This window comes from Balaenoptera ricei, chromosome 4 (genome assembly GCF_028023285.1).
Source record: "Balaenoptera ricei isolate mBalRic1 chromosome 4, mBalRic1.hap2, whole genome shotgun sequence".
Lineage (NCBI taxonomy): Eukaryota > Metazoa > Chordata > Mammalia > Artiodactyla > Balaenopteridae > Balaenoptera > Balaenoptera ricei.
Window position 1 is genome coordinate 74,208,298 of NC_082642.1, and position 26,407 is coordinate 74,234,704.

At 40.1% G+C, this 26,407-nt stretch overlaps 1 protein-coding gene across 5 annotated transcripts in view; it reads right to left on the reverse strand.

Annotated features, from left to right (window-relative positions):
- Window positions 1-742: 742 nt before the first annotated feature.
- The window catches only part of PEX5L (peroxisomal biogenesis factor 5 like), a 236,741-nt gene continuing 211,076 nt past the window's right edge, over window positions 743-26,407 (reverse strand). For all 5 annotated transcript variants that reach the window (XM_059922045.1, XM_059922044.1, XM_059922042.1 and 2 more), the window contains 7 exons: window positions 17,790-17,906; window positions 15,418-15,561; window positions 11,684-11,754; window positions 10,171-10,368; window positions 9,335-9,500; window positions 8,793-8,950; window positions 743-1,925 (listed from right to left, as the gene is read on the reverse strand). In XM_059922045.1, the coding sequence (XP_059778028.1) occupies window positions 1,721-1,925; window positions 8,793-8,950; window positions 9,335-9,500; window positions 10,171-10,368; window positions 11,684-11,754; window positions 15,418-15,561; window positions 17,790-17,906 (1,059 nt within the window). In that variant the 3' untranslated portion in view covers window positions 743-1,720. The remainder of the gene's footprint in view (window positions 1,926-8,792; window positions 8,951-9,334; window positions 9,501-10,170; window positions 10,369-11,683; window positions 11,755-15,417; window positions 15,562-17,789; window positions 17,907-26,407) is intronic.

Below are 26,407 nucleotides of genomic sequence, written 5' to 3' on the forward strand. Positions count from 1 at the left end.
CATGTGTCCTTGGGACCCCTTCCTACCCCCCAAGACTTCCAACATAACGGAAGAGAGGATTTCTGCCTGTACCTGGAGTTTGATGTCTCAGCATGTATGTACATTTCCTCTCCCCTCTCCCAGCAGAAGCTAACTCCCCAGTCAATTATACTCTTGACCCAAATGCTGTTTTGCAGGGTAACTATAACCACGAATGTAACCAGCTATTACTAACCAAAGAATATGAAGAAAAAGTTGGGATCAGATTGCTTTGGGGAAGATTCTGGAAGAAGGAAGGAGACACAATAAAGAAGAATGGGACAACTTCCCAGGATAAATTACTAGAATTGGAGCATCAGTGAAATTATATTTTGGTTACCATTTTGCAAACAATTTTTCTAATTCTTTAAAAAAGAATGGTGTCTTTCCAACTAATCACCAAACTCCCAACAGGCACAAAACGCTCTGAAGAACTGAGTGGAAGGTAACCAATTAACCACCACCGCCAGCAGAGAATTCCCGATGCTTGACAAATGTGCAAAGTGAAAGCCAGGCATGCATCTTTCATATTAAACCACTGACATTCAGTGTGGTTCAGCTAGAAAATACTGATCTTCTATCACTTAGAATGCAAAAGGGTAAGCAGTGCAGATTATTATGGAACTAAGAAAACACAATTTTAAGGAAAAGATGTATGTATCACTCTTAAATACTATTTAAAATGTTAACAATTTAAAAGGAATATTAACTGTGCAGAGCAGTTAGAAAGCAAGGAAAATACGACATTTAAGCAAGTTAACGTTAACTCAGTAGAAATCACAATATCATCAAACTTTCTTCCCGCACAGAATCTGTGAAGAGATACTACCTTATCTCTTGCTTAAGTTCATACAGTCCCAGAAAAGCATGTGAATAAGATCTGTGTTTGACATATTACACCCTATGTCATATCTGCTTTAAGAAAAACGTTCCTTCAAAACGCTACACTATGAAAAACTATTTTCAGGAACTGTTATTTGGTCCGTTGAACAAACAAGGCTGAGTTCTCTAATCTTTTACCTCCAAGTTAAAAATTGGAGCAACAAAACAAAACTCCAGCAAGGCATAAATAAGATATTAAAGTGCATATATACAATCCCAGAAAAGTTTTGATTGGGAAGAGCAAAAATTTCTAGTGCAAAAACTGCTTTTGCCAGCAAAGCTCCCTCTCTGGAATCAAAGGGCAACAATAAAAGTTAAAATTGGAACAGGTTTAAGCAATGCCTCTCTTCAGTCAAGAGTTAATATATGTGCATGCACCTTGGCCCAAACTATGTTCAGTCTGGTAAAAGGGGGAATTTCAGGGGACAGTTCAGAAACACAATTCCCTGATCCAAGGCAGTGCTTTCTCCAGGTGTCCCATGAGCAAGTTCCTTAGATGTGTCATCAGTTGCAAGTGGGGACAAAACCCCAAAGAACAAACTTGGAATATGCCTGCAGCTTGTGAAGAGTATTCACACAGTTACTTAATCTTGCTTTGTGTCTATCAATTCTTCTTTTGAGCCTGACCTTGACTATATAATGTTTTGTGCTTTTGGATCTGAACAGAGACTGGGTATTGTCTGTAGGAATTCTCTTGGGTTATATCACCATAGCCTTTTGAACATCCATTTTATCCTTTTTGGAGTTCATAATGAAATAGTTTTGCATTTCTCAGTACAATTACACAGATCAGGGATTCTTTTTATTCTTTTCTTTTCCTTCAAGGATCCAAGTTGAAAGCTCTTAGGAGGACATCCAGGTCACCGAGATTAGCTGCCTGGAAGAGTTCCGGTTGGTCCATCAGAGAAAGGGCAATTCTGAGGGCAGCCCAGATATTCCCAGAGATTGCAGGATGAGGAACTTGCTGTTGATTCCTGCTCTTTCTTTGCAAACTGAGGGCAGTGAGAAAATTGCTGACCGCTTCTCTAAGAGGGTAGAAAAACAGGCATTTAAAAATGCAACAGATTTCAGAGTTAGCAAACTTAGAAATAAAAACAAAAATGAATTAAGTTATCTTAGTCTAAAATCCTAAATCACCTCTCTGGTGTTTTGGATCATCAGGTGAACAACTTTCTGATTCTCTCATTATTCCTCTGTGAAAAGTCATTGTTAAATATAGTGAAGTCAGAAAGAAAAAAGGAGAGCAAACTTTATTTTAGGTATGTCATGTGGGACAGGAAGAATAGCAAAACCATTGCTAACTCATTAATGCATTTGATTTTCTCCTACTCCAGGAATGATTTGAAGACTTAATACATCTGCAGATGTGATTTATATAACCAGAGGAGGCATCTGGCCTTACTCAGAAACGAAGTAGCTTAACTTTTCTCATTAGTTTAAGTTTTCTCAAAGTAGGAGGCAGCAGGGCTGAGTTGAGTTTGTTATCAAAGCAGCTGGACTTGAATCCCAGTTGTTTAGCCTTAGCCATATTTCTTCTCCAAGCCTCAGTTTCCCCAGCTTTATTACAGGGAGAATAAAAGTCATTTTAAAGCCTTGCTGTGAGGTGCAGCTGAATCATTTATGTGAAAGTGCCTATCACTAAGTTAGGTCAGTAGTTCTTCACGTGGTCTGGGGAACTCTGGGGATAAGTGAGGTTAAAATTATTTTTATAATAATACTGAGATGTCATTTTACCATTTCACTCTCATTTTCTCATGAATATACAATGGAATTTTCCAGTGACTATATGATGTGTGGTATCCCAATAGATTGAATGCAGAAGCAGAGGTGAGAATGTGTCTTCTATAAGCAAGATAGTAAAGAAATTTGTAAACATGATAAAAGAATGTCACTCTTTTCACTAAACTTTTTTGGAGAATAATTTTTTTTGTAAAATATATAATTTATGTTAACATGTAATTAGTTTATTATTATTTTTAAATGGATCTCAAACTTTTCTGTTTCTAATATGGTAAATATTGATAGGTATAACCCACATAAACAAAAGCCCCTTGAGGTTCTCAATAATTGTTAAAAGTGGAAAGGGGTCCGAAGAATACAAAGTTTGTGACCCACTGAGTCAGATGCTGTCCAAAGGCCTAGCTCCCGTGGTCCATTACCGTGCTCTGTTGCTTGCGTGCCCCGTGTACCTGCAGGGACTGCCCTCTTCAGCTTTCCTGTCACCTAGGAACGTGTAATATGTATCTGACAAACTTGTCTTTGCTAAGAATGACGCCTCTTTCATTGTATCTTCTTTACTCTTCTTAAAAGCTTTTCACATACTTGATCTCATTTAATCCTATGAGGTAGTCACTGTTAAGCATTTGGTAAGTAACCATAAAGAAAGTGAGGCTGGATTTCTGATTCCAATGCACGTGATCCAGGCATTTGCTCATCTATATTGTTAGGTCTGCCCGGAAGTAAAGGGCAATTGGGGAATGGCTGCGCTGTAGGTAGCAACCTGGGTAATGGAAGGGAGTGGGTGTTCTCATCACCCCTCTTCTGGGTTTCTTGTAACCAAGGAAGAGAAGAGGATTTATAGCAGATGCACACGGAGAGTTTACTCTGGAGGCCCTTTCTGGCTTCCTCGGCACAGGAAGGCAGCTCGAAAGACAGTGACTCCAATTCCTCTCATCATCCTAGGCCCGTAAGAACTCTGGGGAAGGAAGATGCTGGAATGCCCTCCTGCAGGCCCTCCCGCACAGGCTGCTCCTGCCCCGATGTGTGGCACTGGTCTCCGAGGGCCGTGGAGAGTAACAGAATAGTCGAACCTGTTAGCCTTGTCAAGCAACTCCAGGTTTTCTCACGAAGATAGCCTAAACCTGTTCCCCAGCTTGAGAACTCAGAGGCCTTTGAGGGGACTCAGAAGACTGTATGCCTACAAGTGGTAATAGTTTTCAAATGTTACACACATATATGTGTGAATAAGTTTAAATTGTTTTAAATGTTATGTCATGATTAATAAAAAGCACATTCATTTAAAAGTATTCTTCATTTTATAGTAGCTTTCCCTCATTATACTAATACTAAAAACATTACATATCAAATGGGATGAGATTTATGTTTTTAATTAAAAAGGGGTCCTCACTTTTGAAAAGGTTAAGATTTTTTTGTCTAAGTTCTACTTTGAAGTTCCTACTGACAAAAGGGTAGCATTTTAAGCTCCACCCAGGTTTCACGCCAATTTCCTCTCCTTATTTCAACTGTATACAGTAGGAGGAGAGGCCTCGCCTTTGACTCTGTATAGAACGTGGGAGATGACAAATAGCGCATGTTATAGCTACATACACAGACACCTGCGGTTCTTGAGGGAGAAGCCCCAAGACTGGTGGATACCAACTCCTGGCTTTCTTCTGGGCCACATCTCTGTTGAGGGTTGTTATTTCCTAAGCACCCACTTATACCGCAAGTGAAACTTACTTTCAGAATGCATTTAAGGCTTATGTCTCTCTTGATGGCCTTTTTTCTCAGGAAAAAATGCAAGATGTTTATTACTTCACAAAGTTTCCCATATCCTACATGACAATAAAAGACCCACATATTTTAGCCAAAACACTTTGCTGTTCCAAAGTATCTATTTGATTCAAGTGGACAGACTTAGCAAACAAGAATACAGGATGCACAGTTAAATTTGAATTTCAGATAAACAATGAATAATTTTCAGTATAAGTAAATCCCATGCAATATTTGGGAAATACTTATCTTAAAAACATATTTGGTATTTATCTGAAATTCAAATTTAGCTGGGCATTCTGCATTTTATCTGGCAACCCTAAAATTGACTTGCTCTTATACAGGAGACTTTCTGCTTGAGATAAAAAATTCACACCTCAACAAAGTTTGTCCATTTCTACCTATTATAGATTTTCATGGCCTCCTGCAAATAGTTGCCCTACTGAGTCTTACATCTGTGAATGTCAAGAAAATATTTTATTGGCCCCTCAAGTATTATTTTCTACACTAAGGAGTTACAATTAAAACTCATCCTGAAGCTTTAGAAAATTTACATGCTAAAGGAGGCCTTTCTAAAGCTTAGTGTGTAAATCAATGAAGTTAGAACACTCACTCCCTCATACCATACACAAAAATAAACTCAAAACGGCTTAAGGACTTAAATATAAGATATGACACCATAAAACTCCTAGAAGAGAACACAGGCAAAACATTCTCTGACATAAATTGTACCAATGTTTTCTTAGGTCAGTCTCCCAAGGCAAAAGAAATAAAAGCAAAAATAAACAAATGGGGCCTAATCAAACTTATAAGCTTTTGTACAGCAAAGGAACCATCAATGAAATGAAAAGACAACCTACGGAATGGGAGGAAATGTTTGCAAATGATGCAACCGACAAGAGATTAATCTTCAAAATATACAAACAGCCCATACAGCTCAATATCAAAAACCCATACAACCTAATCAAAAAATGGGCAGAAAACCTAAACAGACATTTCTCCAAAGAAAACATACAGATGGCCAACAGGCCCATGAAAAGATGCTCAACATCGCTAATTGTTAGAGAAATGCAAATCAAAACTATAATCACACCGGTCAGAATGGCCATCATCAAAAAGTCTACACATAATAGGGACTTCCCTGGTGGCACAGTGGTTAAGAATCTGCCTGCCAGTGCAGGGGACATGGGTTCGAGCCCTGGTCTGGGAAGATCCCACATGCAGTGGAGCAACTAAGCCTGTGTGCCACAACTACTGAGCCTGTGCTCTAGAGCCCGTGAGCCACAACTACTGAGCCCATGTGCCACAACTACTGAAGCCCGTGCGCCTAGAGCCCATGCTTCTCAACAGGAGAAGCCACCGCAATGAGAAGCCCGCGCACCGCAACGAAGTAGCCCCCACTCACTGCAACTAGAAAAAGCCCACGCGTAGCAACAAAGACCCAATGACCCAACACAGCCAAAAATAAATAAATAAATAAATAAATTTATTAAAAGAAAAAGTCTACAAGTACAAATGCTGGAGAGGGTGTGGAGAAAAGTGAGTCCTTGTACACTGTTGGTGGGAAAGTAAACTGGTGCAGCCACTATGGAAAACAGTATGGAGTTTCCTTAAAAAACTAAAAATAGAGCTATTGTATGATCCAGCAATCCCACTCCTGGGCATACATCTGGAAAAGATGAAAACTCTTATTTGAAAAGATACATGCACCCCAATGTTCATTGCAGCACTATTTACAATAGCCAAGACATGGAAGCAACCTAAATGTCCATTGACAGACGAATGGATAAAGAAGATGTGGTGTGGTATACACACACACACACATGCACACACACAATGGAATACTACTCAGCCATAAAAAAATAAAAAAGAATAGTGCCATTTGCAGCAACATGGATGGACCTAGAGATTATCATACTAAGTAAAGTAAGTCAGTCAGAGAAAGACAAATATATGATATCACTTATTTATGGAATCTAAAAAAATGATACAAATGAACTTACTTACCAAACAGAAACTGACTCACAAGACACAGAAAACAAACTTATAGCTACCAAAGGGGAAAGGTGGGGGAGAGATAAATTAGGAGTTTGGGATTAACAGATACACACTCTATATATAAAATAGATAAACAAGGATTTACTGTACAGCACAGGGAACTATATTCAATATCTTGTAATAAACTATAATGGAAAAGAATCTGAAAAAATATATATCTGAATTACTTTGCTGTACACTAGAAACTACACAACACTGTAAATCAACTATACTTCGATTTTGTTTTAAAAGGCCTCCTTTAGTGAACTCAATATGTCTATGTGTACATATGTATTTATTTACATCTCTCCTTGCTCCAAAAGAAGGGCCTAAAGTGTCATAAAGTACATAAGAACCAACCTAGTCAGTGAATAAAGGTAGTAAAGATAAAATCAGGTTAGGAAAATCAGACAGAGACAGGAATGAAGCTAGTATATGGAACGGACAGCACGGATTTGACTGCGGCCCTTTGTGGAGCTGCGGTAAAGAGGGCCTCTGCAGTGGCACATTTCACAACATCCACAAAATAAAACAAACAGGCTGCTCAGGAATCACTCAGCTATTCTTGGTTTTGACCTAAGATCCTCATAGAAGACAGAGTGTAATCCAGTGACTAATGTTCTTTCTAAGATCCTTTGAGTATAAATGCAGCAACTAGTTTCTAAAGCTTCAATAATTGCCAGTGGCACAATGCTCTAACACAGTTCAGAGACAGCAATTCTTCAGATGTCAAAAGAATGCAATCCAGTTACGCAGCTCTCTCATGACTTATCTAAATAATAATGATGATGATTATGGCAATGGTTAACACTCATAATAATAATGCCTACTAGGTATCGAGCATCTGCTCTGTGCTAGGCAATTACATTTAACCTGCACAATAATCCTTCAAGGGGGCTTCCCCGGTGGCGCAGTGGTTAAGAATCCACCTGCCAATGCAGGGGACACGGGTTCGAGCCCTGGTCCGAGAAGATCCCACATGCCGCGGAGCAACTAAGCCCGTGTGCCACAACTACTGAGCTTGCGCTCTAGAGCCTTCGAGCCACAGCTACTGAAGCCCACGTGCCTAGAGCCCGTGCTCCGCAACAAGAGAAGCCCGCGCACCGCAACAAAGAGTAGCCCCCGCTCGCGGCAACTAGAGAAAGCCCATGCACAGCAACGAAGACCCAGTGCAACCAAAAATAAATAAATAAATAAATTTATTAAAAAAAAAAAATCCTGCAAGATAGATACTATTACCTCTTTGTTTTTATGCAAGTGAAGAAATTGAGGCTCAAAGTTATATGCCCAGAGTTATAAAACCAGTAAATGGCAGAGCTATGATTTGAACCCAAGTCTGTCTGATCGTAAAAGCCTGGCTCTTTCTGAGAATGAGAAAGGGTTTACATTTTTTGTGGCGTTTAAAACTAACATTAATTTCTCTTTTTTTTTCCAATTATGAAAGTAATACCTGGTTTAGAAAATTAAAAAAAATAGGAAAAGAAAAGAAAAAAATCACCCAAACTTTTGGTCATTTATGGTCCATGTTGATGGGGAACAGATAGAGGATACAGACCTGAATGATAATGAGGAGTCAAGAGAGGAGGAGAAAGACATTTCAAACTCTAAACCCACCATTTAAAAATATGTTCCTTTTTCTTTTAATAACTAACTTTACTGGTAAATTAGGTTTAGAACAGCAGTCCCCAACCTTTTTGGCACCAGGGACCAGCTTCGTAGAAGACAGTTTTTCCACGGACGGGGGTGGGGGGGATGGCGGTGACGCGGGCTGTGATGCGGGTGATGGGAGCGGCAGGTGAAGCTTCGCTCTCGCTCACCCACCACGCACCTCCTGCGGTGTGGCCTGACTCCTTACAGGCTGCGGACCCAGACTGGTCTGCGGCCCGGGGGTTGGGGACCCCTGGTTTAGAAAACCTGAATTCTTGGTTGTGCTTTGCCAAAAACTGGCCTTGAGACCCTCTTGAGTCATTCTGCTGGGTTCCCTTGTTCCCACCCCGCCATGGTTCTTTTCTTCCTTACCTGGGAAATGAAGGGTTGAACTGCTCATGTTTCTCAAAGAGTTGCCCTTGGGGGTGTTAAAAACCCAGATGACTTATCCTAAGCCCCAATCAATCAAAATCTCTGGGAGAGGGGCCTGGGGATCTACATTTCACAAGATGCCCCAATGATTGCTGCTCTCTAAAGATTAAGCAACATGGAGGCAGGCAGTTCCTGTTTCAACATCCCTCAGGATCTGAAGGTTTGAAACTTACCCTTAACAAGAGGAGATTACAAAAGGAGGTATTTTTTACTGGGAAACAACCTTTCAGATTATTTAACCTCAGCCTGTGTTTCTTGGTTGTTAGCCTGCTGCCATACTTCACCTGTAGGCGCCCAGGTTGATGCAGCTTATCCCCAGGTTGTATCTGGAGCGGATGAAGCCTGGCTGAATCTCCAGCGCTCGTGTGTAGGCCTCCACGGCTTCCTCGCTGCGGTCTCCGTTTGCCAAGGTCGCCCCGAGGCGGTTCCATAATGAATAGTCCTGATGACAAAATTAGAGCTCTCTAACAACCCGCACAAGCCACAATGACAGAGTATTCTCCTGTTCCCTGCTGAAAGATGATAGCTAAAACTGTATCCAATGCTCATGGACATGGACCATGACAGGTGAATTACTCAAAAATCTTTATGGACAACCCTCTGAAATGACTTTCATTCATCAAAGAGCAGCTACTGTTTGATGCTGTCAGGCAAATCATGTTTCTATTTTAGGTATCTAAGTATTAACAGCCACTGTAGCATATCAGTACTGATCACTTTAAACCATTGGATGCAGGGAAATGAAGTGCAGCAGAAATGCACAAAATGTAGCCTGTGAAAACTTATTTTTAACAGAGAATATTATGGTTTCTTGCTGTGCACTTACCTCTGGCCGAACAGTTAAGGCAGCATTAAATGCATCTATTGCTCTATTAAATTCTCCACTCAGGTGGAACAGTACCCCTAGACCTGTCTGTAGGTCTGGGTCGATCATATCTCCATTTTGGTGGGCAGCTTCTAGATATAATTCCTTCACTCCTTCCAGAACAGAGCTACAAGGGAAACAAGTTAGATTTGTAATCCAAATAGTCTGAACATAAATGATTTACTAGTATGTTTGCTGTTCCAGGAGAACAGACTGGAAAAATCTTGCTTAAAATATCTTAGCTTAATGAGAGGACTATTAATATTGTAGGTTAAAAAATACCTGCTGATTTTCACGAAATATTTTGTTGTACACAGATAAGACTGTGCTAAGTAAGGTCTTGATGAGGAGAGTTCCATGGACCCTATGATGCCAATGTAGAAAACCCCAGGGCTAAGTTTCCCAAGGCTTGAGTGAGAATTTAACATCATGATTTACTGCTGATAGAAACAAAATTCCCAGAAGAAAGGACTTTCCTTTTTCCCCACACCTAATTCTCAGGCTTCATAAAGCTTGGCACATTGGTATTTATTATAACTTATTTTAGGTTAATTGTATGTCCAAAGCGTTTGGCTTTGAAATATGGTACTCAGATAAACGTCTGGGAGTGTCCACAATGTAGGTCATTTGTCCAAAGTTTGGCTCTGGTCTCGGCATCAATCTTTTTGGTCAGTGCTGCTCTTCCAGCAGAATGCTGTCCCACAAACCATCGTGAAATGGGTGGTGGTGGGGACCGAGGCTCATTAGTTGCCCTGAAGGTGACTGTGTACACGGATGTAATTTAATGAGAAGGATACCTATCAACGGGAGACTTAGACATCCGCCGGGTGAGGCCTGGAGATCCCTTCTTGCTCTTCACAAGGTATTTGTACTTTGGATTTTGCTTAATCCAATTCTTTAAAGCTTCACAGGCATCCTGCTGATGTCCGGTGTTAGTGTAACTCACAGCCAAAGCCATCAAAGCTTTCAAGTTGTTGGGTTGCAATTCTAAGCACCTGAAAGAAGGCAAAATAAAAGCCAATCTCAGATTTTTTTTTGGAGCCAGAGTCTGAACAGTTCTTTAGAAAATGTGAGGTCTTTATTAATTAAATGGTGCAAAAACATTGCTAAGTTTATGTTGTCTCTGGAAATACCATATTTATCTACATGAAAATTGGGACCTCTGCACATTTTTAAGAAAGTTAAAACTCAGCCTGATTAGTGCTAGATTTGGTAATTTTAATGAAATGGTTTAAAAACGATAGAAAATGAGGCTAATCCTGCATAAAATTTATTAGTAATTAGTTTATCTAATGAGAAGTAGGGAATATCACTATTTTAATGCTGATCTACTATCAACATATTAAATGTATCTTGTCCACAAAGCAAACTGACTTGAACTAAATTTGGATGTTAAGAAATGAAAGACTGTACAGTGTTTCATAAAGGAGAGGGAAATTCCCCATGTTTCAACTACTAATATGGGTTTAGGAGGCACGGGCTACAGCTGCTCCCCCTCACGCTATCCCACTGGCCGCTGGCAAGGGCTTTTCAAACTTTGATGCGTGTGAGAATCATCTGGGGATCTGGCAAAATGCAGATTCTGATCTAATAGGCCTGGGGGTGGGGGCAGCCTGAAGTTGTACAGGTCTGACAAGCTCCCAGGTGATGACGATGTTGGTGATCTGTGGATAAGACTTTGCTTAGCAAGCCCTAGGCAGAACCTGTATCAGTTCTTTAGGAAGAGATTACATATATATGGATGTATAATAAATATACATTTATTTATTTATAAGAAAGAGTAGGGAAAGTGAAAGTCTATTTGGTAGGGGCTATTTTCCCAGGGTTTAAATAGGGGCTCTAATCAAGTAAGATGTGATGCTACACCCACCCAAAGTAGTCTAGAACTTTAGTCAGGGGCTCAGGATGCTGAAACTATCTCAGGAGATTCTCCGTAGACACATGGAACTAAAATTACATTGAGATAATTTTGAGTATGTTTTTCCTGAAGAAAACTTTCATATGCCACAAAAGGCTAGAAAGCTAAAAAGAACTATTGATTCAATGAGTCTACTTTATGACTGCTTTTGACATAGACTCTTTTGTGCCAATGAAGGCCAATTTGTAGTTGGTAAAACACTGCGATTTAAGAACACGATTTCTTCGTAAATTGTTTTCCAGAGCTAAATGGAAGTAATATGTGGCATCTTGGCACTTATCCTGGTCACATTTTTACAGTGTACTTAACGGTCAAAGGACAAATCTGAAACCACAGGAAGTCCATTAACAAGTGTCCACCAGGCCCATGATTTTGCACTTAGCTTCATCTACCTCTGGAGGGCGACAATAGCTGCTTGTTCATTTTCATTCTCTGCCTGGGTTATCCCGAGGAACTGCCATGCCTACAAAAAACAACTGATGTCAACATTACAAGAGGAAGCAGAATCACTCATGTGCTTTAGTTGGTTCGTTTACATGTGACAGATCCCTCTGTGCAGAGCAGCCTGTCTCGGGTGTAAGAGTCTTGTAAAAGGGAAAAACATCACACGCATTTCTTCATTCAAACTCCCTTGTGACATATGGGTCAAGATTCTCTGTCATTATTTACAAACTCTAAGTATTTATTCTCTCCTGTGGCTCATGGAAACCTCTGAGTTTCTGAGATTTCATGATATTAGGTATCTTAAAAGCAAAAGATAAATATATAAAACGATGCATCTATCAGGAAAAGAGGTAGAAAAATAACTCAGAAATGTAGCTAAATAGTCTAAAGTTTACAATAAGGAACCTCAAGATGTACAAAATAGAATTAGTTTGTATAAATGAAAGTCAAGCAGTTATTATAAGAGGTAACAGGAAATTTAGGAACTAGGGGAAACAAAACGAACTCCACTACAATGTGTTCACCACTTAATATAATCATTGTTAAAAAGCATAAAACACATATAAAATGCAATATAATGTATACATAATTTTATAGCCTACATTTACACTTTATATTACATTATCAGCACTTTCATGTTTTTATAAAATCTCCCTTATATTTTTTTTTTTTTTTTTTAAATTATTTATTTATTTAAGGTCTTAGTTGCAGCACACAGGATCTTTTTTTTTTTTTTTTTTTAATGGGAATTATTTATTTATTTATTTATTTATTTTTCGCTGTGTTGGGTCTTCGTTTCTGTGCGAGGGCTTTCTCTAGTTGTGGCAAGTGGGGGCCACTCTTCATCGCGGTGCACGGGCCTCTCACTGTCGCGGCCTCTCTTCTTGCGGAGCACAGGCTCCAGACGCGCAGGCTCAGTAATTGTGGCTCACGGGCCTAGTTGCTCCGCGGCATATGGGATCTTCCCAGACCAGGGCTCGAACCCGTGTCCCCTGCATTAGCAGGCGGATTCTCAACCACTGCGCCACCAGGGAAGCCCTCCCTTATATTTTTTAATTTAAATTTTGTTAAACAGATATCCCTTTATTCCCTCAACCAACTCCCTTGTTGCTCTACGTTGTTTCTAATCCTTTGCAGTGGCCAATAATGTGAAGAATATCTTCAAACAGATAACGTTTTCCACATCTGGAATGAAAATTTTTAATATAAAATATTTCTACTTATATACTTATAAGAACAGTAATTCTCACACCATTACAAGCGCAATACGCATCAACAAAACCTCTCATTACACACATTGTCTTCAGATTTGCTGGGGGTGTATCAGAGTCTTAGGGATTTTAAAAGGTTTGCATAACTCTCTTCTTTGAGAAGGAATGCTATGAACATTTTAAAACAGAACTCCATGAAACATATGGAGTCATCTTAAAGTGCTGTAAAAATTGTATCGGCTTTTTCCCTCATGGGTTATGATTATACATACCATACAAACTCATAAAAAATACTGAGTATTTCTCCCCCCAGAATATCAGTGATTCTTTTAAATCTTTCAAATATATACAGAGCAGCTTCTAATTTGATTTCACCTTTCATACATCTTAGAATGCTTCTTAAGAAAAGATTGATGAAACAGTCTTTCTCTGGGGGCATCTTCCTAGCCTTTGGGTGTGGTGTCATTTTCACAATTCACAGATCGTCCATTATCTTAGCGTTGGGCTCTCCATCGATTGAGAAGCCCTGGGTCCTGGTCTAGGATCCATCAGTTACCAAGTGTCCTCATTTTCTCAGTTACGAACCTGGGATAATAATGTATACCTTTTTATTAAACTTCCCAGGATTGTTGCGTCAAATGATATAATATATATGAAAACACATAGCATTTAGAAATGTAAGATGACACTATTTTGTTGGGAGGGTTGTAGTTTCCTCTTAACTCAATGACTTTCTCTTCTACATTGATATTTAGATCTTTTAAAAATTCCAATATTTTGGTTCAGAATTCCAACTCGCAATTCAATCTCATTTCACTGTCAACATTTTGACTAACAAGATACTAGGCGCTTTAAGTAGGATCAATAATTAGTTTACTTGTTCTTTCTATACAAACTAAGTACAACCAATAATATTGATAAAGGCTAAATATTGATGTGCCAGGCACTAAACTGGGCATTTTATTTGTATGAACTTATCCTCATGACACCCAATGAGATAGTTATAATTGTGATTTCTATTTTACATGTGAGGAAACTGAACCTTAGAGGGTTTTAAAGGGCTTGTCCCAGATCACGTGGCTCATGGCTAACAAGTGGTAGAGCAGGGATTTGAACCCACATGGTTAGGATAGCAGAGCCCAGAGGCTTAACCACTATTCTGTACTGCCTTCTCAGCACTGCATATATAATACATTTCTGCAAATTCCTCTGGGAATATCCCCCTATAAGATGTTTCCCGAAAATTACAAACTAAAAAAAGAAGCTTTGATACCTGCCAGTGTCTTATTACAGGCCTTTGCAGTTTGGGAAAATTAGTGGACCAAGATAAAATTGCAGAAGCCTCTTTGGTGTCTCCCAGTCTCCATCTCCACTCACACTTCATGTCTCAGAGAAAGGGGCTTTTCTAACGTGCGAATCTGATCGTGTCCCTCTCCCACAGTGGTTCCCCATGGCTTTCAGGATGAAGTTCAACTCTTGGCTACCTCTTCTTCCCCCCTCTCCTGCCACTGTCTCCTCCCCTCTCACCATGGATTCAATGTTTCCTGTCCCTCTGCCCACCCACAAACCATTCCCTCTTAACAAGAGCTGGATTCCCCTGCAGTTTTTAATCCTCTCTCCCTCGAAGTTCAGCTTTGGATTCACTTGGAGGGGAAGGCTGGGTCAGAACCCTTGCTCTCAGCTCTCCTGTGCGTACTCTGACACTGCATTTATTACACTACATTGATTTATTTACTTGTCTTCCAGATAGAGCACAAATCTGTCCTTTCAACTGGTCCATTTTTTCTACCTCTTCAATATTTTAGGACTTCCCTGGTGGCGCAGTGGTTAAGAATCTGCCTGCCAATGCAGGGGACACGGGTTCGAGCCCTGGTCCGGGAAGACCCCACATGCCGCAGAGCAACTAAGCCCGTGAGCCACAACTACTGAGCCTGAGCTCTAGAGCCCGCAAGCCACAACTGCTGAAGCCCAGGTGCCTAGAGCCCGTGCTCTGCAATAAGAGAAGCCACCGCAATGAGAAGCCCGTGCACCGCAACGAAGACCCAATGCAGCCAAAAATAAAAATAAATAAATAAATTTATAAAAAAAAAAAATTTAAGCCAATTCCTGGCACAATTCTTGGGACATAATATGTGCTCAATAAACGCTGAGTGAGTAAATCAAGAGTGAGATATGGTGTGGCGCTAGACCCAGACAAAACTATACTCTGCCCCGTGAAAACTACTGCTGAGCCTCTAGGTTGGCAGTTTTGGTTTTTCATTTCTGGTCTCCACCTTTTATTTTTGGGCACTGTAGACACTGCAGATTTGGTTAGAAAATAGGTACCTATTTGTAACTTTCAAACACATATCAGGCTTAGCCACGTTAACTCCTTTGGGAAACTTTACTTGATGAAAATGCCACCTAGCAGAACTCTCTGTCACCCTCTGTCCGCCCCTTTCCAAGCCTGGCAGGAGGAAGGGAAATGACACCTCTGCATCTCCAGGGTCCTGAAGAATTGCTGCCTCCATGAACAGGATGGTAACTGGCAGGTCCCCTTCCTTCAGCCTTTTTAAGCCTTCTTCAAATGCTCCAGGCCAGTCCTTGAAGGGGTTTTCAGTGTGAAAGTAATATCCCTACAACACAGAGGGGCCAACACAGATCCATTGATTTCACTCTTCATTGTTATAGTCAGTCAGTTCTTTTTGAATTTGAATTCAATTAATTTTATTTAAATTATCTGATTAATTTCAATGAAGTATAAATTGCTGTTGTTCCCCTTATTTTGACTGTGGTACGTTTTCATTGTGTAAATGTTAGATAATCTTATTTTGTTATCAAATAATATGAAAAGAAACAAAAAGTTACCTATAATGTCATGACTTAAATATGATCACTGTTAATATTTTGGAGTTTGTTTTCCTTCTGGTATTTCTTTTGTTCTTTTTGTTTTAGCCATTTCCTCACAAGATTTTTAAAATACTGACTTTTGGGACATATTTTTGCTAAATGCTGCCACTCACTTCCTTGAAATGTTAATACCACATACTGTACATCTGTTTATATACAGTGGCCCTTCGGAGGGCTACAAACCATTGTAATATCTAAGATTTTTTTCACCTTCTACTTCTCAAACCAGTCTTTGTCCCATTGGGGGGGGCTGTATCTCTCCACTGAGAACGTATGCTTTAAAGTTACCATCTTTTATTGAAAAAATTTAAACAATACAGAATGTACAAATAATCTTCTAGTATTTTTCTGAGTATATAAGTTAACTAAGTTCATACTATACATGCAGGTTTGTAGCTTAAGCCCCACTTAATTTTAGTTATTAAAGTTATTTATATTATGCTAAAAATTAATCAATCCTCTTTTGATGGACATTCAGGTTACCGCCAATTTTTTGTTGTTGTTATCATAAATAAAGCTACAATGAAAGCCACATGCTCAAATCTTTGTCTGCATGTGATTATTACCTTAGGATAGACTTCTAGAAAGATTTATTATGCTAAAGGCTATGAACTATTTTGAGACCCTTGATATATGTAGCTGAATTGTTTTTGAGAAAGTATGTCCTGACTTAGACTCTCATCAGAAATATCAGAGATATTATTTGTTGCAATCTTAGTAGCAGAGATTGTCATAAAATCCTTCCAATTTGATAGATACAAATAAGCTAGTCTGTTGATGATGCTACTAAGGTTTTTAAATACATCACATGGAGACCTTCATTCTCCATAGGTGCTTAGAAAGACAAAACTCTTTGTCAAAATCCACAGGGTATGACCAGCTTATGCAGTGGTGTTAGGGATATGGGGCCCTGGGAGTGGGGAGCTCTGGTCCATGGATTACAGCCCAGAGACTGATGTTCTACATCAATGTTCTCTCTTCTCACTCTCGATTTCTTTGTGGAAAATTAACTTAATTAGTTTTAATGAGATGGTTGATCTGATTTTATGAGATTCTTGCCTCAACTACTGTGGGACAGAGAATACTGGAAGGAGAAAGACATTTCAACGACTACATAGATTGCTAATCCCACAAGATCAGAGACTATTCATCATAGTCCCCAGTATCCAGAGCAAACAGTAAAATTTGTTGGGTTGAACTAAATATCATGGATGTTATCCAGAACTGAGTATGACTGAGAATTCCTCTACCACAAAAAACCATAACATAAACATTTATATATTTATGTTTCCCCTGTGAAAGAAAATACAATCTTTCCATCTCTTTCTTTCAAGTCATTTAAACTTATTTCTCAAGTGTTTTTTTCCCAAGTGCTTTTAAAAGCATAAATCCTAGAGCAACTGGGACTTCATGGGTAATTTGACTGGCTGTTGACTGTACTCACATATTTGCTGGGGCTCTTCTCAGGGGAATATCTCTGAGGAATCCCCTTGGGACCTGACCTGGTTGTGTGAAGTGTATCTTTTCCACTGAGTTCTTTGCTAGCAGCATAAAGACCACCTGTGAAATACAGCCCTAAGCCCCCCTTTTCACCCCCCTGCCCACTGACATCACTTCTGTCAGCTTATTGACGTGGCTCAGGCATTGTGGGATTAGCCCAGTTCTTGTTCTAACCCGCCCTCAATGTTAGTTCAGTAACTGGCCAAGCTCTGGTTGGCTGCCAAACTGTCTTAACATTGATAAAAAATAAGGGTATTCCATTCCAGCTTTGCTGCCTTCACGCATTGGAAGATTACGCTGTTTTCGTGTGCCAGAATTTTAGGTCAGATTGACATGAAATTGTCTGTTTAATTCTTGGATTTTTTTCACAAAATAGTTATCAACTAATTTATAAAAATATGATCCACAGAGGTTGAGAAAACTGGTCAGCATATGTAAGAAGAGAAATGATCACCTTCTCGCTAGCTGAGATTGTAACCTGGTTCTGGGCTTCTTGGTTCTCCGATATCCAGTTCCTCCGGGCCATTTCTTCCCATTCTGCTTGCATCTTATCCCAAAACTCTGTATCTGACTAGGAGACAGGAAAAATGAAGAGAGATATATTTAAGAACATGCTATATAATTTGGTTTATTTCCAGAGAGACAGTTTTCCTCATAGATAAAAATGAGTTCTGAGGAGGAATAAAGTGTTCAAACTGGCCACATCCAATGATACTCATGGTTGAAGAGCTTCTGGAGGGCACTTGGTGCTCAATGTGTCGAACTAGATTAGTTCTGACTTTCTCCAGGAGGAAAACAGTTACCATCTGAGGAACCAGGATCACTTAAACCAAATTCAGCTATAAATCCATTCCTTGAACAGTTTCAAGTGTGGGTACCAGGCACACATTTTAGGAAGGGCAGTCTCTCCTAGAGTTGCTCCTAGGCTATGAGGAATTAGAGCAACTGCTTTGGGACTGGCTGGGCAGTGACTTGGGGAGGCAGCTGGCCATGGACAAGGGAAAGCAATATTGGTTGATCCTACTTTGTGCCAAGCACTGTGCTAGGAGAAAACTGAGTCTAGAGGGTTATGGTCATAAAGCTGGGATTGCACAGGATCTGAACCACAGTCTGCATTCTAAGCTCATGCTCATCACCTTATGGCAAACGTGGCTTCCTGGTGCTAAAGAATGAAGGAGACCAGCTTTGGGTGTGAACTCGACTGAGTCCTCTTCAAGGTATGTATGTATGTACGTATGTATTTATTTTTGGCTGCGTTGGGTCTTGGTTGCTGCGAGCCGACTTTCTCTAGTTGCAGCGAGCGGGGGCTACTCTTCGTTGTGGTGTGCGGGCTTCTCATTGCGGTGGCTTCTCTTGTTGTGGATCACGGGCTCTAGGCACACGGGCTTCAGTAGTTGTGGCACGAGGGCTCAGTAGTTGTGGCTCGTGGGCTTAGTTGCTCTGCGGCATGTGGGATCTTCCTGGACCAGGGCTCGAACCCACGTCCCCTGCATTGGCAGGTGGTTTCCCAACCACTGCGCCACCAGTGAAGCCCTTCAAGGTCTTTTCTATGGCAGGATGATTTTTTGAAAAATACTGCTTTGTGTTTTCCTCTTTATGACTTTCAAGTCTTCCAAAAGGGAAACCAGGCCATTAGCTCTCCTTTACTTCAGGGGAGGTGTGTGTTCCTGGACTGGGGCAGAATTTTTCTTCAAGATCTGTCCCTGGTTGGCTTCTACTTTACTAAGCCTGAAGAGAGTACCTGAGGTGTCCTGGGGGCAGGGGAGGAAAAAGAGGCAAGTATCATAAAGAACTTAAGAGAGGAGGGGGTATTTGCAGGGGCAGGAAAAGAGAAGGAGGGTGGTGGGTTCTGAGAGGAGCGGGAGATGATGCTTAGGTTTTAGGTATTTCCCTGGCAAGTTGGCCCGACCTCCGAGAGGATGACAGAGGGTGTGCTAGGAACTCTGATCCTCATGTGGCAGAGAAATAGAGAGAAACTGGATTTCGAGGAAGCACTTGGGGCCTGGTTGGCTGTTAGCAGTCAGCATGACAGAAAAGAGGATGGAGGCTCTGTCCTTGTTTTCTGGCACCACATGAGACTTCCATATTTGGTGCCTGAGACTAAGTTACCTGCCGGTTTGGTAAAAGAGATGCTTGGAAACCACTTTATTTTCTTTAAAGGAAACAAAGAAATGGGTATTCCTTGAACACCTGAGTCTGGGACTGAGATCCAATTTCTCTGCAAATCTCAATTTCTGTGATTCTAAATTCTGTGACTTGTTGACATCCAATCAAAGGTTGTTCTTTACCTTTTAATCCTCCCAGTCTCACCCTCTACTCCACCCTCATGCCGGGGTGGTGGTTGTTCTGTGGTGCAACCTCTTCTTCAAAGTTGCTCTGAATGATCATTATAAGCTTATTTCTTCTGAATACGCACATGCAGGGGAAAAGGGCCAGACCAATGTGATTAATCCCAGGCTACCAAGTAATAAATAGTACTTTTTGTTCTCCTTCTTTATTATGTCCAGAATACTCATTCCTACCCCAGATACGGGTCCTGTCCCTTCAGTAGAGGCCTTCCCTCAACAAAGGCCCAGGACAGCAGGCATCTTGATAATCTGTGTCTGATATGCTAGAAGCCCATGGAATGGACACCACTTATCCAGGTTAAGGTTAGGAATAAAATTCAAAATTTCTTTTTCAAAGAGTCTTTCTAGTAGAACACCAAATTGTGCCAACAGAATGATCTCAGATACACAACAGCTAGATAAAACACTAGAAGGAAATATCCTACCATGTTAGGAGTAATCTGTCTTTGAATGAAGGGATGACGGGTGATGTTTTTCTCACTTTTTTTGCTCTTCTGTACTTCCTGAATTTTCTATAAGTATTTTTTTTTATAATTTAAGAAAGGTTAAAAAATAATAAAAAGAAAAATTATCTTTCCTTTTTAAAATACCAGGAAACGTGCACATTTAGATACTGAGGAGACGCTTTCTTGAATAGCTTTTTAAAGATGCAGGTTGAGCTTGTCTGCATAGAAACAAAGAGAAATCTATCAAGTGAATTTTATAATGTTTACCGACTTTCTGAAGCCCCCTAATGGGTGATGTGAAATACCAACGACTTCAAGTACTTTCTAAGGTAGTTAAGTTCCCTTAGTGAGATTCCTTGGAATCTAAAGCGATTACAAGTCTTTTGAATGAAAGAAAGAGGAAGATTTTGTAATGTGTACATCTCCATTACAAAAGTCACCTTTCCTGCAGTTTCAAATTAGAGCAGTAGAAGAACAAATAAGACTGCTGTGGAAAGAGAACCTCACGTTGAGGTGGAGCTGTCAGGCCCTAATTTCATGAGATACACCAGGATTGACTGTTACCACTTAGAATAAGTTCTGCTGACTAATTAAAGTGCACCTGCACAGTTTCATTTAATTACAGAAGACTACTTTTAGCACAATCAATTTTCATCTGGTCTCAGAATCCAGACTTCATTCACATAAGTGCAATTAACACTGCTTCTTTTCTATTCCTAATCAATTTCAGAGAAACCTGAAACATATTTGAATTTTAAACATTTTAGACATGACCGAGGAGATTTTACATATTGATGATTTTCTTAGCTGTTCTGGGATGCTGGTGGATTGTTTTTTACACTCTCTAGGTAATACATTATCTGCTTACACCAGAAACGAGCTATTGTTTGCAATCCATTTTCATTTTTAAAATAGCTTTCTGATTATAACAATGGTAGATATTCATGAAAAACTTGGGCTGTGCAGTATGGTAGTTAAGAATAGACACTTTCTCCTCATATGACCCTGGGAACAAATTCTGGCTCCATCACTGGCCTTCTACAAGTCCCTTAATATCTCCAGGTCTCATTTTCCTTATCCTTGAAACGAAGATAGACTAGTGGTCTTGGTTAGTCATTATTAGGACTAAAAGAGAAAGTGTGTCTGTGGCATAAAGCACATGGTAAATGCTCAATAAAAGTAGGTGTGCTTACTAGTGCTTTTGTACCATTGAGAAAAATATAAAGAATGAAACAAAAATCACCCATAACTTCAAAGCTCAAATACACATCTGTGAGTATTTTGGTGTTTTAATTTTCTGTATATATCAGTACATACCCTCTTCTAGATACCTTTCCCCTCTTCAGTTAAATTTTTCCTTTCTGCCTAATTATTCAAAAATAAGAGCAAGGTTAAGAAGATTATTGCAGAAATGGACTGTTATGTGGTAATTCAAATGGTATTTATGAAGAGTTTATTACAACATGGAATAGGCCTTGATTTATAATGTTCCTTGATATGTAGTATGATCACAATGATAGAAAACAAGTAATGTGTGAGGAAAAAAAGACTATAGAGAAATGCACCCCACGGTACTGAGTTCATGGGTTGGGATTATGAGGAATTTGCCCCATCACCTTCCCTTGTACTTTCCAGCATTTCCCAAATCTTCTATTGCTAGCATGTATTATTTCAGTGAAAAAGTAAGATTTGCTTAAAATAAGCTTACATCTTTTCAGTTTCAATTCTTCCATGACGTTTTCTCCAAAGACCCTACACTACAGCAGTCTCTTACCTCTCAATTCCAATACCGATATTCTCGATCAGTGGTTTGGAAGAAAAGAGGTATGTGCTAGCAGCTGCCATTAATTATCCCTGTGAACTTGAGCAAGTCATTTAAACCCATCTGTACGTTATTTTCTATCATTTGTAAAGTGAGAAGACTGAGCTCATTCGATAATAGCTCAGGCTTCTTTGTCTGTGCAGATTAACTCAGAAGATCAGAGTAAGGGGGAAGGGACATCATGGTCCAGGATCCCTTTTTTTTTTGGAAGGGGGCTTCTACCCTGTTCACTGATCTCCAAAAATTATATACTTTAAAACATTTCTCTAAAAGTATGTTTGACATTTTCCTTTCACTTTTTGATTGTAAAACTAGTATATAAAAATTTCTATAAGAACCATGACAAAATTAAATACTAATTAAAATATAAAGAATAAGAAAACAAGCAATTTAATTTAGAACCAGGGAATTTTAAGGGACAGCAGCATATTATCAGCTCCCATTCACCAGTCTATTTTGGTTATCTCCAGTTTAAATAGAGTTCCTTTCAATTTTGTGGGTCAAACATAAGTTGCTTAGAAACATCCTGGGGCTGTATTGTGAAGGAACTGATCTATGTGAGATTACATGTCAATTCTGCTTGTGCAGAGTCTGACTTTCCTTTTGCCTCTTTAGATATCCACTGATTAACCGTCATTGGATCAAAACTTAAAAAAAAAAGAAAAAACCCACCAAACAACCAACCAACCCATTCTGCATATGCAAAAGAAAAGAAAGTATCCCTTGCAAGGTGAGGAATGAAAATCACTATGCAAGTTTGGATAAAGTACTTGCCACAATAAACAATTTTTGTTGAAGTGAAGTTATGTGCAGATGAGTTAGGGACCTCATTGCCCTGGATCTAGTAGCCCAGGCTGGTGAAGAGTGGCTGAAATGTCCCCACTCACATCACTTGTTGACTGACAGCTCAGTGTTAGTTGAGGATTCCATGTGGCTGCCCAAAGAACATATTCGACCTGAGGCTGCAATCAAAGATGTGCAGCACCCAGATCAAGGATGGAATTCTTTTTTAAACTTAATAAAATAAAAAAAAATTGAAGTACAGTTGATTTACAATGTTGTGTTAGTTTCTGGTGTACAGCAAAGTGATTCAGTTAGACATACATATATTTTTTTTTTCAGATTCTTCTCCCTTATAGGTTATTACAAAATATTGAGTATAGTTCCCTGTGCTATATAGTAGGTCTTTGTTGGTTATCTATTTTATATATGGTACTGTGTATATGTTAATCCCAAATTCCTAATTTATCCCTCCCTCCCTCTTTCCCCTTTGGTAACCATAAGTTTATTTTCTATCTCTGTGGGTCTGTTTCTGTTTTGTATACAACTTCATTTGTATCATTTTTTTTTAAAGATTCTGCATATAAGTGATATCATATGATATTTGTCTTTGTCTGGCTTACTTCACTTAGTATGATAATCTCTAGGTCCAAGGGATAGGATAGAATTTTGATTGGTCAGAATTAGTTTGAGTTCTGGGTGCAGCCCTGGGTGTCTCATGTAGTGAGAGTCATTGACAAACTGGAGTCTCTTCAGGCACGAGTGGATGGGCAGGAGTAAGCCTGTTTATGAAGCAATTCACCTGGTAAAGCAAGGCTCAGAGGGGTGCTGAGTGCAGAGCAAGCAGTTTAGCCTTGTTTTTGCAGGCAGCAGAATTAGGATGAATAAATGGCAGTTCCAGGGGGACAGATTTTTTTTTTAATAAATTTATTTATTATTTTATTTATTTATTTTTGGCTGCGTTGGGTCTTCATTGTTGCGTGCGGGCTTTCTCTAGTTGCAGTGAGTGGGGGCTACTCTTCGTTGCGGTGTGCGGGCTTCTCATTGTGGTGGCTTCTCTTGCTGTGGAGCAGGGCTCTAGGTGCGTGGGCTTCAGTAGTTGTGGCTCGTGGGCTCTAGAGCGCAGGCTCAGTAGTTGTGGTGCACGGGCTTAGTTGCTCTGCAGCATGTGGGATCTTCCTGGACCAGGGCTTGAACCCATGTCCCCTGCATTGGCAGGCAGATTCTTAACCACTGCACCACCAGGGAAGCCTGGGACAGATTTTTATCAAACACAACGTGAAGCTGCATGAAAATGGAATGCGCTTCTTCTTCCTCAGAGGGATGGGCTCCCCAGAATTAGAAATCTTCAGAGACACAATGCCCAGTGTGAGGAGTGCTCTACAGACGTTCACAGGTCAGTTTGACCTCATGAATTCTATGGTCTCTCACAAGCCTGAGTGTCTTTGTTTGCAGTGTTATTAATGAGTTGATTTACTGAATCAAACAGGAAGGTTTAAAATTAATAAAATCTTTATGAGATAAGAAATGGATCTGTCATGCATGTACCTTTCTCAAGCTAAACAGTATAGGGGAGGAAATAGACAGGCTTTGGCATCAGGTAGAACAGGCTGCAGTCCTGGCTGTGCTCCTTGTCATGTGACTTTTGGCAATTTACTTCACTTCTCTAACTCAGTTTCCTGGTCTGTAAAATGTAAAAAAGTCTCTTAGAGCAGTTGTGTGGATTAGGTGAGGCAATGTATGTAAAGTGCTTAGAATTTGTAACATATAAGAGCTAAGGAATTGGCAATTAATGTTATTTTATATTTGTAAATGAAAAAGAATATTTCCTAGGATTGAGAGAGGATGCAGTCCCGCAAACTGTAAACGGTGTGGTTCAGAAGTGTTGAAAAACAAAAATATTGGTACTAGCACTCAACAGAGATTTTCCAGTTGCCTCTGGGTTAGATACGCTTCCCTGTATAATGGAGTTGGCCATCACTGCCAATGTTGGCAGGCACCTGGACAAACAGCCTGAGGCTCTCACCAAACAACATGCCAGCTTGTTAGCTGCAGAAATGTGGGGAGGAAAAGTTGAAATGATGGGAAGGAGAGGAACGGGCACAGGAGGCTGGAGATAATGCAATACAAAGCTTGAGCAGACTAACCAAGAGCCATTTCTAACAGAGACTCTAAGGGAGTTTCCTGTTCTTTGCTTTCTATTCTTCTTCACCTGGCAAGTGGCAAGGAGGAATGGAGTATTAAAGAACAATGAACAAAGCCTGTTGTCCATATGGGCAGGGGTCATTTTTGAAAGGGCTTTTAGGGTATTCATTAACAAATGAACGCCTTTGCAGAACCAGAATTTTACACGATCCTATCTCTGTTTGTAGCTCCAGGGGTATTTGCATTCATAACAAAGAACTGCCCTTAAGGTGCCCTGAAATGAGGTCTGGAGACTAAGCCTGGTGTTTGCTGTTGCTTTGGGAGTAAGGTTTTGTGAGGCCAGTTTCTCAGAGGCTACTTATTTCCTGTAGGTCTCCTGGCTGCTCTCTGGGCTGCTAAGGGCAGGAGACTACAGGGCTACTTTACCACAGGCTTGGGGAGATGGGGAGGGCCCTTGGGTTTGAGCCTTGTCTCATGTTCCATGCAACAAGTCATGTGAGGAGGGAAGGGGCAGGTGGATAGTTATAGTGTGAGCCCTGGCTGTTAGCTTTTCTTCCTGTAAAGCAAGCACCTGACTTCAGCTTTGATTGCCGAGGTATCCACTTCAAAGAGGCACCCGCTCCAAAGATGGCATCCTCTTCAAAGTTGGCTATCTCGAATAAACACATTGCTAGCTACAAGACTAGATAAAGGGCCAAGCTGTGGCCCCCCCACCCCCCTCTCTTACGTCCCAGGCTCCTTTGTTTTAGAGTTCTTTGACAACTGACCATTTGGGAGGATTGTTTTTTTTCTCTTCTGGAGCTTTAAATTCCCACTCTTATGCTTTAAATTCACCAATAAAGAGTGGGCCCTTGAAACCCTAGGCCCCCACTCTCAAACCCAATAAAAGGAGAACCCTAGACCCATGCTTGCGTTCTTTCTCTCTACCTGTGACTTTGCTGTGTGGTCCCAGGTGTGCCATGTAATTTCTAGGACCTGTAAGTAATAAACGTTTATTTTTCTTTAAAAGTTTCCTGATAGTTATTGCTGAGGGCATCTTGCAATCATAGTAAGAAATACAAGGGCCAGCCCAGCCACAACACTGGTTAGGCTGAGACAGGCACAGAATAACAGTGAACGGCAAGCAATGTGACTCCGTTCCAAAGGGGTTTCTTCTCCTTTAGCCATGTCTCCAAGTGGGGAAAGTCACTGGGAAACTCCCTACCAGCCTTATAAAATAAGGCATTAGAAATATTTGCTAAACCCAAACTATATGTTTGTGCTTGCATCATAGCAATATTAAACAACACAAAACACCTAGATGTGGATGCTACTCTCAAGAAGCTCACTGTCCAATGATAAAATAAAAATAGAGGTAACTGCATTCAAGGGAAGGTGAACAAATATTGCAAAAAGAAATAAACTTACTTGCTCAAAATCACCCTATTATTGGTAAATAAAAGATCTGGAATTCAAGATATTTATTCTTTCCTTTTACGGCAGATTGCATCTTCCAAAAGTGGCTACAGTGGTGTTTCTGGTCCCCCAGCCT